This window comes from Hemitrygon akajei, chromosome 4 (assembly GCF_048418815.1).
Source record: "Hemitrygon akajei chromosome 4, sHemAka1.3, whole genome shotgun sequence".
Taxonomy (NCBI): domain Eukaryota; kingdom Metazoa; phylum Chordata; class Chondrichthyes; order Myliobatiformes; family Dasyatidae; genus Hemitrygon; species Hemitrygon akajei.
Genome location: NC_133127.1, coordinates 18,980,529 through 18,995,880, shown reverse-complemented (window position 1 = coordinate 18,995,880; position 15,352 = coordinate 18,980,529). Strand labels below are relative to the sequence as shown.

Genomic DNA, 15,352 nt, shown 5'->3' with positions numbered 1-15,352 from the left:
ATTTAATTCCCTCGTCTAAATCATTAATATATATTGTAAACATCTGGGGTCCCAGCACTGAGCCTTGCAGTACCCCACTAGTCACTGCCTGCCATTCTGAAAAGGTCCCGTTTACTCCCACTCTTTGCTTCCTGTCTGCCAACCAATTCTCTATCCACATCAATACCATACCCCCAATACCGTGTGCTTTAAGTTTGCACACTAATCTCCTGTGTGGGACCTTGTCAAAAGCCTCTTGAAAATCTAAATATACCACATCCACTGGGTCTCCCCTATCCACTCTACTAGTTACATCTTCAAAAAATTCTATAAGATTCGTCAGACGTGATTTTCCTTTCACAAATCCATGCTGACTTTGTCTGATGATTTCACCTCTTTCCAAATGTGCTTGTTATCACATCTTTGATAACCGACTCTAGCATTTTCCCCACCACCGAGGCTGTTAGGTTACAAATTACAACGGTCTACAATCTATTGCAGATGGCTGTGTGAGCTGCCAAATCTATTTGAGTCTATCATGCTTGGTATAACTGTCCCAAAACAAAACAGAAAGTGTATGGGAATTTATCTTCACAAGGTATTGGAGGTATTGATCATGTGGAGAGCCAGAAGCTTTTTCCCAGGACTGAAATGACTAACATGAGGAGGCATAGTTTTTAAGATGCTTGGAAGTAGGTACAGAGGGGAAGTCCGGGGTAAGTTTTTTCACACAGAGAGTGATGGGTGCTAGGCATGCACAGCCAGCAACAGTGATGGAAGCGGATACAATAGGGTTTTTTTTAAGAGATTCTTAGATAGGTACATGGAGCTTAGAAAAATAGTAGTGAAATTTTAGGCAGTTTCCAGAGTAGGTTACATGGTTGGCAGAACATGATGGGCCAAAGGGCCTGTTATGTGCTGTAGATGTCTCTGTTCTATGTTCTGAGGTAGTAATGTGATCACTCAAGTCAAGTACGATGTTGGCCTAGGGCATGGATCCCAACCTTTTTTATGCCATGGACCAATACCATTAAGCAAGGGTTTTGTGGACTCCTGGTAGGGAACTCCTAAGGGGTTGGCTATTTGTGGGTTCTCAGATGGCACTAGAGGTTGATCCAGGATATTAGGATGGATCCCTTAATGGAGAAAGCTAATTTTACCTGATGTGAGGAAGCTGATGCACAGGCAGCTACCACACAGTCCTTGGCAGATTGAGGTCAGGATCCAGAGGCATGGAATGCCAAGATGACTGGGGACCATTCATGCTGCAGCCTTCCTCCACCTTCATTACAGCTGTGATGAATCATCATCTTTCACCAGTTTCTGATCTTGGTTAGATTGTTCTCTGTTTGGAACCTCTCCCTTGACCTTACTTTACAACCAGAGGAAACTCTACCAGGAGCCAAGCATCAGATGACTAAACTTCAGACGGCATCACTCTCAGGATCTCAGGAACTCGCAAGCTTCTGCACCACGACAAGGTGTAGAAGTCTTCACAAGAACTGTGTGGTAACCTCATCCTATCATGTCATGCAGAGATTCAACTGCTACAATGGATTGCTAATGCAGTGTACACTCATCCATTGTGTTGGTGGACATGACCTTCAGGATTGTGTGTAGCTTGGACTTCAGTAAGGCCTTTGACAAGGTTCCGCATGGAAGGTTAGTTAGGAAGGTTCAATCGTTAGGTATTAATATTGAAGTAGTAAAATGGATTCAACAGTGGCTGGATGGGAGATGCCAGAGAGAAGTGGTGGATAACTGTTTGTCAGGTTGGAGGCTGGTGACTAGTGGTGTGCCTCGGGGATCTGTACTGGGTCCAATGTTGTTTGTCATATACACTAATGATCTGGATGATGGGGTGGTAAATTGGATTAGTAAGTATGCAAATAATACTAAGGTAGGTGGCGTTGTGGATAATGAAGTAGGTTTTCAAAGCTTGCAGAGAGATTTAGGCCAAATAGAAGAGTGGGCTGAATGATGGCAGATGGAGTTTAATGCTGATAAATGTGAGGTGCTACATTTTGGTAGGAATAATCCAAATAGGACATACATGGTAAATGGTAGGACACTGAAGAATGCAGTAGAACAGAGTGATCTAGGAATAATGGTGCATAGTTCCCTGAAGGTGGAATCTCATGTGGATAGGGTGGTGAAGAAAGCTTTTGGTATGTTAGCCTTTATAAATCAGAGCATTGAGTATAGGAGTTGGGATGTAATGTTAAAATTGTACAAGGCATTGGTAAGGCCGAATTTGGAGTATTGTGTACAGTTCTGGTCACCGAATTATAGGAAAGATGCAACAAAATAGAGAGTACAGAGAAGATTTACTAGAATGTTACCTGGGTTTCAGCACCTAAGTTACAGGGAAAGGTTGAGCAAGTTAGGTCTTTATTCTTTGGAGCGGAGAAGGCTGAGGGGGGATTTGATAGGGGTATTTAAAATTATGAGGGGGATAGATAGAGTTGACGTGGATAGGCTTTTTTCTATTGAGAGTAGGGGAGATTCAAACAAGAGGACATGAGTTGAGAGTTAGGGGGCAAAAGTTTAAGGGTAACACGAGGGGGAATTTCTTTACTCAGAGAGTGGTAGCTGTGTGGAATGAGCTTCCAGTAGAAGTGGTAGAGGCAGGTTTGGTATTGTCATTTAAAGTAAAATTGGATAGGGATATGGACAGGAAAGGAATGGAGGGTTATGGACTGAGTGCAGGTCAGTCGAACTAGGTGAGAGTACGCGTTTGGCACGGACTAGAAGGGCCGAGATGGCCTGTTTCTGTGCTGTAATTGTTATATGGTTATATAGCTTGGTCAGTGCTGCCGCTTGAAAGCAGTAGGTTTATCAAAGATGTCGGTCAATGGTTTGTCTCCAGAGATGAGGCCACCTATATTCCATCTGGGTAGCCTCCAACCTAATGCATGAATATCCATTTCTCCTTCCAGTAAAAAAAATTATCTCCCTCTCCCCCTTTTTTCTTCCCCACACTGGCCTCGTACCTCTTCTCACCTGCCTATCAACTCCATCTGGGCCCTTTCTGCCATGGTCCACTCTCTACTCCTATCAGATTCCTTTCTCTCCACCCCTTTACTTTTCCTAACCACCTGATTTTACCCATCACTTTCTAGCTGTCCTCTTTCCCCTCTCCCACCTTTTTACTTTGGCATCTTCTCCCTTCCTCTCTAGAGCTGAAGAAGAGTCTCAGCCCAAAACATTGACTGTTTATTCATTTCCATAGCTGCTGCCTGATCTGCCAAGTTTCTCCAGCATTTTGTTTGTTGCTTTGGATTTCCAGTGTTGGCAGAATTTCTCGCATTTGTAGCTTATTTCCTGCTCTCAGGCATATGAGAGAACCATATGTGTTTTTAACAACAATCCATTTGTTTTTGTAGTCAACATTAGTTGTGACTTCCCCCCCCCCCCCCATTCCAAACTTTTAACAGAATTTAAATTCCACAGGTGCAGCAGTGGAATTTGAAATCAAGCCTTTGGATTGCTAAATTATTAGTTAGTGTTAAGGGTGGCACAGTAGCATGCCAGTTAGTGCCATCACTCTACAGCACCAGCGATCACCAACCGGGGTTCAATTCCCGCTGCTGTCCAGAAGGAGTTTGTACATTCTTCCCATGCCCTGTATAGGTTTCCTCCCACATTCCAAAGATATAGAGGTTAGGGTTGGTGAGTTGTGACATGGTATAATGGTGCAGTGTGGCAACACTTACAGGCTGCCCCAAACAAACCCTCAGACTGTGTTGGTCATTGATACAAAGTGACACATTTCACTGTAAGTTTTAATATACATGTGACAAATAAAGGTTACCTTTATCTTACAACACACACAAAATGCTGGTGGAATGCAGCAGGCCAGGCAGCATCTATAGGAAGTAGTACAGTCAATGTTTCGGGCCGAGACCCTTCGTCAGGACTAAATGAAACTTTCAGTTAGTCCTGATGAAGGGTCTCGGCCCAAAACGTCGACTGTACTTCTTCCTATAGATGCTGTCTGGCCTGCTGCATTCCACCAGCATTTTGTACATGTTGCTTGAATTTCTAGCATCTGCAGATTTCCTCCTGTTTACCTTTATCTTAATCGTTCATAGCCAACATTTTCTAACCCTACAACCAGCATTTATAAACCAAGCATCAAGAAAAAAAAAGATTAGTGATTATTTAAAGTAACATCTGTAAGGCAACGTAAGAGAAATCCACAATTCTCTGTCCCAGCTGACTGAAGATACCTCAACAACTGGAACTGAAGATAGAAATCAATACGATTTTTGTCAATGATATGGAGCACTGAACATTAACTTAAAGTCAGACTACCAAGCACACCACATAATAAATACAAGAACGACATCAAAGCTGAGATAAAATACTGTGGTTGCTGAAAGACTGAAATTTGGAGAGACACATTAATTTAGCATTTGGATGACTTAGCAACAGAATGAGAATGTGTCTCAATCCACAAATGAGCATTTCCAACATTATCTAAAAGTTTAATAAAATACATTATCGAGCTAAGTAAAATTGCCAGGACTTCACCGGAAGGATATAAAATTAACCGCAACATTCTTCATAATTTGAAGTCCCTCAAAATCCAGCTCTATTTTAAAAGGACAAAACAGCTTACAAATGCCTAATTTATGTACAGCCTATGCAAACAAGCAAGTTTATTGGAGGCCAGTGGAATGGGTTTGCCAACTGCTGCGGGGTTGCAGCCAACCTCTGTTTTGTGGCAACTTGGTTTGACTTGCAAACTGTTCAGGCGAAGAACCCTGCTGTAACCTGGGGAATGACCTGTTACAAACTCCCAACAATACTAGTGCAACTGTATAAAAAAAGCAACACTAAAGCTATAAAATTGACCACTGTATGACAGTACTGTATTTGACGATGTTATATAATAAAAAGGTATGTCCAGTGGCAGACGCCTCAACTTACAAAAGAATGCAAATAAATGGAAAACTCCACCATTCAATTTGAGCCACAGAAAGGTAGAACACAGAAACAGGCCATTCAGCCCATCTAGTTCACATCAAACCATTTAAACCTCCAACTCCCATCAACCTACAGCAGGACCAAAGCCCTCCATATATGAATGATCTTTCACTATTCCTGCACATATCACATATTCTTTAATTATATGAACATATACACATTTATACACACAAACACACATTCTCTCACTGTCATACTCAGGGACTTGAGTCTCCCACAGCTGGCTTAAGTATATATTACCGAAGATTCATTACCCACCAAATAAAGAATTTTCTTCTATCCCAAACGGGCAATCCTTACTTTGAGATTATGTCCTGAGAAGAAACCATCCATTCCAGCCTAAGTACTTTGGACAATTCCACTTGATCATCACTCATTCCTCTGAATTGAGAGTACAGGCACAATCTCCTCATAAAACAAGCCCAGCATACCTGGACTCAGTCCAATGAACCTCTGCTGTACTCCCTCCGTCACAAGTACATCCTTCATTTGGCAGGGACTAGACAAATCATCAAGTCTCCATATAATTGCAGCAAGACACTTGACCCTTGAAATCACATCTACTGGCACTAACAGCCAACATAACAAGTCTGTCTAATTGCTGAAACTATACGTTAGCTTTCTAGACAAGGACAGCAGGATCCTTCGGACAGCCACAACTTTCGCAATTTACCGAGGAGGGGGAGAAGCGCCAGGGGCCAGCGATGGGGGAGTGGGTCCAAAGGTCGGTGTTTGGGGGGAGGAGGAGACCAGATGAATGGCAAGGAGGCAAGACAGGATCGTGGGGACGGGGGGGGGGGGGGGAGAGGGTGTGCTCCGGACCAGGTCGGTTGTGTTGGAATGGTGTGGACGTTTGGGGCAACGATGCCGGTGGTGGGGAGGGTACACAGGACCAGGGAGGAATGGGGTGCAACGATCGGATCCGTAACGGGAGGAAGCGGGACAAGATCGGGGTGAGGAATGGATCAGATGGGGCGGCGGGGAGGAGGAACTACGAGACTGGGGTGGCAAGGGCCGGACTAGAATGGAGGGGGTGGGGGAAACGACCTCGGAGGGGCGGGGGTGAGAACCGGGATGAAGTGGGGTTGAGCGGAACCGGGATCGGGGACAATGTTGTGGGGGGGGGGACGGAACGGGGTTCGAGGGGGCTGATGTGGGGAGTGCGGGGACGGGAATCGGGAGGGGGGAACAGGGACGTGGAGCGGCGGTGTCCGGGATCGAGGAGGCTGGGGTGTGTCCCGGGATGGCACTCACTTGAACCTGCCGCCGCAGTGCTGACACGACTCGCCGACCCAGCCGGCCCGACACACGCACTGGCCGGTGGCCGCGCTGCAGCTGCCGTGCACGCACGGCTTCTCGCACTCCTTGCCCTGGGCGCCGGGCCCGCCGCACAGGCACACGCTCAGCGCCGCCAGCAACAGCAGCAGCGAGCCGGCCAGCCCGCAGCCCGGCTTGGCGAAACTTCCAGAAGCCGTGGCACAGGCTCGGGCCTCGATCCTCCGCTGCCCCAGCGCCATGTTCTCACGTTTGGTTCCGATCCGCTGGCGAGCCCCGGGATAACGGGCAGCACAGCGCCGCCTCCAGCTCCCCAACGCACCGGCTGCCACCGACTTTGCGCGCATGCGCCTTGCTCGCCCCTCCGCTGCTACAACAACAAGCATGCAACGTACAGCAGTGGTCCAGGCGATTCGGCCCACGAGTCTATACTAAACGTCCTCCTCCATCAGATTTCTGAACGGTCCACCAACACTACTTCATCATTTGCCTTTTGCACTACTGTTTTTCTTTTTTTTTTGGTAACTTACAGTAACTTTTATTGATTGCACCATACCAGTGCTGTAAGATCTGATTTCTAGACAGTCCACGAACACTACGTCGTCATTTGCCTTTGCGCTATTTTTTGTGACTTACATTAACTTTTATGTCAGCCACTCTACCGGTGCTCCAAACAACAAATGCCACAATATATGTCAGTGATGATAAATCTGATTCTGATTCTCCTGTGCATCATCCATATACTGGCATATTCATGTGTCCATTTAAAAGCCTTGTAACCACCACCAGACTGCCTGCTTTCACCACTAGCCTTGATAACCCATTCCAGGCACTCTCTGTATAAATAACTTCACGTTTGCTTTTATATTCCCCTCCCCCCTTAACATTGGGGCTCTCTGCTCTCCAAAGGAATTCTCATTTGATTTTGAAAAGCATAAACCTGCAGAAAGATCACGAAATGCTAACACTGTCATTCATATCAAAGAATTAACCCGTTGAATATTTAATACATTTTCTGTTTTATTTCCACAGTGTGTTTCAGGCCCCGTTCCAAAACCACACCACCTTGCACAGAGAATGTCACTGGCTCTGACTTAGCTCACATGAATTCAGAATCAGTATCAGGTTTAATACCACTGACATATGTCATGAAATCTGTTGTTTTGTGGCAGTTAACAAGTGCAAGACATAAAAATTACCATAAGGTACAAAAAGTAAATAGATAGAGCAAAAGAGGAATAACGAGGTAGTTATAAAGTTACAGAGCACCTCAGCACCAAAATATCTAGTCCATGCCAAACTATTATTCTGCTTAGACCTGCTGACTTGCACCTGGACCACAGTCCTCCATACCCCTCCTATCCATATACTTATCCAAAGCTTCTCTTAAATGTTGAAATCCATCACTTCTACTAGCAGCTCATTTCACTCTCCTTCTGTGTGAAAAAGTTCCCTCATGTTTCCCTTAAACATTTCACCTTTCACCCTTAACCCATGACCTCTAGTTCTAATTTCACCCCACCTCAGTGAAAAAAGCCTGTTTGTATCTACCCTATCTATACTACTGATGATGCTGAAGATGTTCTATAGGTCAGTTGTGGAGAGCGCCCTCTTCTTTGTGGTGGCATGTTGGGGAGGAAGCATTAAGAAGAGGGACGCCTCACGTCTTAATAAGCTGGTAAGGAAGGCGGGCTCTGTCGTGGGCAAAGTACTGGAGAGTTTAACATCGGTAGCTGAGCGAAGGGCGCTGAGTAGGCTACGGTCAATTATGGATAACTCTGAACATCCTCTACATAGCACCATCCAGAGACAGAGAAGCAGTTTCAGCGACAGGTTACTATCGATGCAATGCTCCTCAGACAGGATGAAGAGGTCAATACTCCCCAATGCCATTAGGCTTTACAATTCTACCGCCAGGACTTAAGAACTTTTTAAAAGCTATTATTAATGCTTTTTGAGATAGTGATTTAGATGCATATCATATTTTTTTACTGAGTTAAGTATTGTATGTAATTAGTTTTGCTACAACAAGTGTATGGGACATTGGAAAAAAGTTGAATTTCCCCATGGGGATGAATAAAGTATCTATCTATCTATCTATCTATCTACTCATAATTTTGTACACCTCTATCAAATCTCCCCTCATTCTCCGATGCTCCAGGGAATAAAGTCCTAACCTATTTTCATGCTTTCATGCACTGTTCAGAAATCTGATGGTGAGGAGGAGAAGAAGCTGTTCCAAAAATCTTGGGTTTAGATCTTCTGTTGTACCTCCTTCCTGATGATCATAATGAGAAGAAGGCATGTCCTGGCATGTGATGGTCCTTAATAATAGATGCCACCTTCTTGATGTACCACCTTTTGAAGATGTCTTCGATGCCGGGGCAAATGGTAGTGGAGAATTCCAATTGAAATTCCATCCCTCACATTTTGGATCTGCCAATTATTACAACTAAACGGTCTTGTACATTCCCATCATTCAGAGCTATTTTCCTTCTTTTGGTAACTTAGTTCAGCTCCTGCTATTTAGAATTCAGCTGATATATTTTGCAATTCATTCAAATAATTGCTGACTTTCTTGGTCCGCACCAGGATGACTTAATAACAAAAAGTGCAGGAGTTGTTCAGTTGAGAGCTTCTGTTCTTCTTTCATATTTCTGGCATCTGCAGCTCTTTGAGAATCACTACACTGATGTATCATTGGATACTCCTGCCCTCAAACCTACCAGACTTTCTTCTTCATTCCTTGCAGTCGTCTCATCCACATCTGTGGGGCGGCACAGTAGCACAGCAGTTATGCCACCAGCTTTAAGACTGGGGTTCAGGTCCTGCCTCCGTCTGTTCTACTTCGTATGAGTTTGTATGTCCTCCTTGTGACCACCTGGTGTTCCGGTTTCTTCCCATATTCCAAAGATGTACAGTCAGGGTTAGTAAGTTGTGGGAATGCTATATATTGAAGTAAAATATTTTCCGTATTTTCAAATATTCTGTTTCAATATTTTGGAACTGAAGGCATGAAATCAATTATGAGCTACCCCCAGCATAATCCTTGGACTGTGTTGGTCATTGACACAAATGACATATGTTTCATTGTACATGTGACAAATAATGCAGTTTTTTATCTTTATCTATGCAACAAGATGTTTCTTTATAGACTCAGATATTCATACGACAAGGAACAGTACCTTTAGTCAGTATTAGCCATCAAACATCTCCTCCTCCTCCTCGCTGATAATCAACACTGGCACACCTCAAGGACACATGCTTAGCCCACTGCTTTACTCTCTCTACACTCTTGACTGTGCCTAGGCACAGCTTAAAGGCCATCAATAAATTCACCAACAGCACAGAATCTCAGATGGTGACAAGAAATGAGATAGCCTGGCTGATTGAGTGGTGTCGCAGCAACACCCCTTCACTCAGCTTCAGCAAGACCAAGGAACTGATTGTGGACTTTAGGAAGGGGAAGTCAGGAGCACACACCAATCCTCTTTGAGTGGTCAACAGTGGAAAGGGTGAGTAGCTTCACATTCCCAGGTGCCAACATCTAATAGGATCTACCCTGGGCCCAACATATTGATGCAATCATGAAGAAGACACACCAGTGGCTTTACTTCATTAGGAGTCTGAGTAGATTTAGTATGTCGTCAATGGCTCTAGAAAATTCATGCAGTGGAGAGCATTCTAACTGGCTGCATTATCACCTGATACGGAGGTTTCAATGCACTGGATTGGAAAAAGCTTCAGAGGGTTATAGGCTCAGCCAGCTCCATCGTGTGCACCTCCCCACCAACGAGGACATCTTCAAGGAGGCGGCGTCCATCATTAAGGACCACCACCTTCCAGGACATGTACTCGTCTCATTACAACCATTAGTGAAGTCCACACAAAGACCCACACTGAACTCCTTCCCCTCGATCATCAGATTTCTGACTGGTCCATGAACACATGAGCACTACTTCCTTCAATATTTTGCTCTCTTTTGTTACTACTTACTTATCTGTATATATTTCTTATTGCAACTTATGGTACAGGGGAGCACAACCCACCCCACATCATCAAGAACATCCTCAAAGAGAAGCGCCTCAAGAAGGCAGCAACCACCATGAAGGACCCTTACCATCCGGGAAATGTCCTCTTCTCATTACCACCATCAGTGAGGGGGTAGAGGAGACTGAGGTCCTGCTTTTAGTTTGAATGATATTTTCCAGCATCAGAGAGAAATAAAGAGACAGTGAGAGAGTTGTTTTGTACCAAGCCTAACATGGAAAACCAAGCACTCAGCATGAAGACTCCTAATTGAGATAAGATGTCGAAACGCAGGGAGAGACAGCAAGCTGCGTGATTCAATTGAGAGTACACCGTAGAACAAATGAAGTTGCCTGAGCCTCCAGGATTCTTGATAAATAACCTGTTTAAAGATCAAAGAGTATAAAAACAAAGTTCCTGCTGTATATTCAGCTGGCTTGGCAGATATTACCAGAAAAGACTGAAGTAAAGATGTCACTATAATTCATTGATCACAAGGGAAAAGAGTTGTATAATATCATAAAACCCTCACAGGAGACCCTGTAGATTGAGTCAGATGCCTTAATAGCAGATTGCAAATCCCACCCACAAAAACGAAACGGTGGAAATGGTGAACTATAACTGGTTCTTTACAAATGACCCAGAGCCAGAAGAATCCTTTAATCCTTTCTTTTTGGAGCTGAAGCTGCTAGTGAATAATTGTTGTTTCACTGATTTGTAGGGCTGGCTGATCAAAGATCAAATTATCAATGGAGTCCAAGAGTCCACCATATGCGAAGTAATTGTAGAAACAAACAAAAAGCCAGCTGAGAAAGTCAGGCAGACTTTCAAGTTCAAGCACTTAATACTCTGAAAGTGGCAACACAAATCAATAGGGTGGTAAAGAAAGCATGTGGCATGATTGCCTTCATAAGTCAGTGCACAGAATGTAAAAGTTGGCAAGTTATGTTGCAACTTTATTTAAAAAATGGATAGAACACACTTGGAGAATTGTATGCAGTTCTGGTTGCCACACTGTAGGAAGGAAATGATTGGGCTGGAGAGAGCACATGGGAGGTGAACAAGGATATTGCCTGGATTGCAGGAATTTCTTTACAGGTAAATTGTCACGGTCCCGACTGTTAATTCCCCATTTTCTCCTAATTTCCTTTGATGGTGGCACACCTGGTTTTCATCAAGACCTGCAGTATAAGAAACACAACTTTGCACCCACTAGTTGCCAGATCGTTGGTTTTGCCAGTGTGGTAATTAACGTCTTCTGGCCGCTTAGGATTGTGTGTTCTAAGTTTTACTTCAGTACCGAGATTTACCTGTGCAACTCAGTATCTCCGAGTCAAGGTAAGTTTTCTAAGTTCAACTCCAGTTCTGAGGTTTACCTGTGAAACTCTGCCTCTCTGAGTCAAGATAATGATTCCGAGTTTACGCCAGTACCGAGGTTTACCTGTGTAAGTCCATCTCTCCGTGCTAAGAAAAGTTCTGTCTGCCGCTTCCTTTTCTACGCTCCATTTCAAGATAAGTTCTGCCTGCCTCCTGCTTTCCTGCACTCCCTCCTGTTTACGTTCAACGCTCACACCTGCGTCTGCATCCTAACTCAGTCTCCGTGCCTGTGCCCTGCGTTTGAGTTCACCTTGTTCGTTGCAACATAAATATTGGATAGCTGTGCTTACTTTCCCTGGAGAAAAGAGTCTAAGGGGTGACCTCATAGTGATACAGTACTGGGCAAAAGTCTTAGGCACATATATATAACCAGGATGTCCAAGATGTTTGCACAATACTGTAGTAATTTTATGAAATACACTGTACTACTGCCGCAGCATCTATGGAAAAGAGTAAACAGTCAACATTTCAGGCCGAGCATTTTGTGTGTGTTGCAACACAACCTAATAATGTGATGGGAGCAGCCCCAAATATCGCCACACATACTGGCACCAACATAGCATGCCCACAAAGCTTGGCAGAACTACGAGACTGCACTGGAAGGCAGAATAATGTAGTCCCAAAGTGGTCAAATACAATTAACATAGATGGGCAAAAAGGTCAGCAAGGGTATCAGGGTATTGTGGGCTAAAGGTCCCATTTCTGTACTGTACAAATCTATGGCTCAATGAGGCAACAGGAAACACATAGGGTGAAGCAAAATACATCAAGCTGCATAAGGAAAGTACAGTCAAGGTTACTCAAATGTTGCAACTGTTACACTTACCTACACCTGTGGGTAGGAAAGAAATGTACTGCATAAGGGAGAGTATGGAGGAATAAAAACAACATTTCTACAAACACTGCATAATGAGAAGGGCATCAAAATTTCATGAAGCAGGTGAGAAGAGCTATGCTGCAATCAAGACAGAGGCCGATTCTGAGGGCTAGTTGAATACAACAGACCAGTTGCCTAACAAGGTCAATTTTGTGGAAAATTTGTCACATGGATTCACAACAAAATGTTGGTTCAAGAGCAACAAATGACACTTCAACTTGTTGCAAGGAGAATGTATAAAGTTCTTCTGAAGCAAGCCATCAATATTAGACTGGTGGAGTTGAAAACAACCAGTGGGGGTTTATGATGGTGTGCTTCCAATGTACAAAAAGATGACACAGATAGTGCATTATACAAGAAGGATGGAATAGTTATTCCACAGAGAGAGGGCATTTTGCTTGTCTATACAGAAGCATACCAGCCAAACCAACTCAATGGCTTGTTCCAAAGCCATGCAAATTTTTCCCTTTTATATATGTACCCAGCTCTCTTTGGAACAGTAAATGGAATTTGCCTCCACTCCTGATTGTGGCATTCCAGATTTCACTTGCTCCTTATCACCCGTCACTTTTGGTTCTGTCACCAATCACCTTCACTCTATGTCACCTTCATGCTTGAGCTTTCTGCTAATAGAAAACGTTTGCCTTTGTCTATACCAGTGGTTCCCAACCTTTTCTATGCCCCACATCCCTAGGAAATGTTTGATTAATGTTCGCACCCTCGACAAAAGTAATATCACATTTGAAGATGAAGAAGTCTAATTTCTAATTTTTGAACCACATACAATACTGCGGGTGAACAAATTGAACTTAAAAAAAACAAGCTTTTAACTCAGTGCATAAAATGCAAATATAAATTGAGCAATTAGATTCTAATTTATTTAGAAAGAAATGTATACAGTAAAATCAATCCCAATTGTGAACATAAAATTCAATGACTTCTTTGCTCCTGCTTCTCATTCATGATTTTGTCAAAACGTGGAACTTCCTTGCTGACTGCGATCCGCAGGTCTGCCTGTGCATTCAGGTGATTCCTAGATTTTGTCTTGATTGACAAAAGAGAACTGAATCCAGATTCACACATGTATGTTGTTGCAAATAGAATGAGGACACGGAGTGCTTTTCCACCAAGCCTTGGGAACATATCCAGTGCTGCACACCAAAACTCCTCCAAAGTCTTGCTGTCAAATTGCATTTCAAGAGCTCGATTTGTCCGCAAATCAATAAGATCTTCCTTCAGCTCTTCATCATCTGACATTTTCTCCAAATTGTAGGAATATGGATTCATGATCCATTCTTCTGAAATCTTCAGGTCTCCAGCAGCAAAATATCCATCAAACGATTCTGACAGTATTTTAAATGAGCCACGATTTCTTCACGCACAGTAGGAGTTATGGATCCAGCATCATCAACCATCTCTTCTAGTGAAGGAAAATTTGAGAGACTGCCTCTTTCCATCCTTGGACGTCAAAGACATAACTTTCCTTTGAAGGTATTCAACATTTCACAAGCCTTCAATATGTTTATCCCTTTTCCTTGAAGAGAAACACTCAGGTCATTCATACGAGTGAAAATGTCAGCTAAGTAAGCCAGCATTTTGGCGAATTCCTGTGATTCCATTGCCCCAACCAGATCACATTCACGTTCCTCCAGAAAAACTTTGATTTCTTCCCGCAGTTCAAAGAAGCAAGTTAAAGCTTGTCCTCATGACAACCAATGGACCTCTGTGTGGAAAAGCAAAACTGAATGCTCACTTCCCAGATCCTCACAAAATGATTTGAAGATGCAATGGTTCAAAGCACATCCCCGGATCCAGTTGATGATCTTCACACAAGTATCAAGGACTTTCTTCAAATTTGGAGGCAATGTTTTTGATGCCAAAGCATGCCGATGAAGAAGACAATGGGTAACTTGCAAGTCTGGAATCTCCTTTTTCATCAATTTAGAAAAGCCAGATTTATTTCCAAGCATTGCAGGTGCCCCATCAGTGCACCCAGAACCAATGACTTTGATATCTAAATCATGTTTGGCAAAGAAGTCTTTCACCAGCTGCATCACATCCTTTGCAGTTGTGTTTGTTTTCAGATCTTTACAAAACAGGAAATCTTCCTTCACAGCACCATCATTGACATACCTCACTGATGTGATGAGTTGACTACAACTGGAGACATCAATTGACTCATCCAACTGAGTAGAGATTTTAAGAGGACTAGCTCTGACATCTTGGATGACTTGGTCCAAAATATCTTCACTCAAATCACTGATTCGGTTGTGAATGACATTATTTGATAGGGGCACCTGTTCAAATTTTTTTCTTGCTTCTTTGCCCAGGATAATTGTTGCCATTTCCAGTGCACATGGCTTGATGAGATCTTCCACAATTGTATGGGGCTTCTTGGATTTAGCCACTTTATATGCCATTTGGTATGAAGCAAGAAGTAGTGGTTTTTCAACAGAAATGAAACCTAATTTTGGAAGAGTTCCGTGTGAATCAAAACGAGCTCTTTTGATTTTCGATGACCCAACATCATGTCCTTTAACTTCAGCTCCGCCATGCTTGTTCTTGAAGTGCTCCTGAAGCTTGGATGGCTTCAGATTTGAGTTGGAAAACACAATGCTACCAAGAATGCACTGGGGTTTCTGCAAGCCATCATTTCCTGTTGTGCAAGTGAAGCCAAAGCACACATAGTCATCATTCCATTTCCCTCTTTTTGACATGATGAAAGGTTAATGAAGGGTTAAGGGTAAAGAGAAAAATATGAGCTAATATGAGAAAAACTATTTGACTAAGTCAGGGATGACCGCTTTACTCAACCAGACACGC

At 43.3% G+C, this 15,352-nt stretch overlaps 1 protein-coding gene across 4 annotated transcripts in view; it reads right to left on the bottom strand.

Moving 5' to 3' along the window:
* Nucleotides 1-6,596, bottom strand: part of atrn (attractin) — a 414,604-nt gene extending 408,008 nt beyond the window's left edge. For all 4 annotated transcript variants that reach the window (XM_073042130.1, XM_073042131.1, XM_073042132.1 and 1 more), the window contains exon 1: nucleotides 6,226-6,596. In XM_073042130.1, the coding sequence (XP_072898231.1) occupies nucleotides 6,226-6,593 (368 nt within the window). In that variant the 5' untranslated portion in view covers nucleotides 6,594-6,596. The remainder of the gene's footprint in view (nucleotides 1-6,225) is intronic.
* Nucleotides 6,597-15,352: the final 8,756 nt, after the last annotated feature.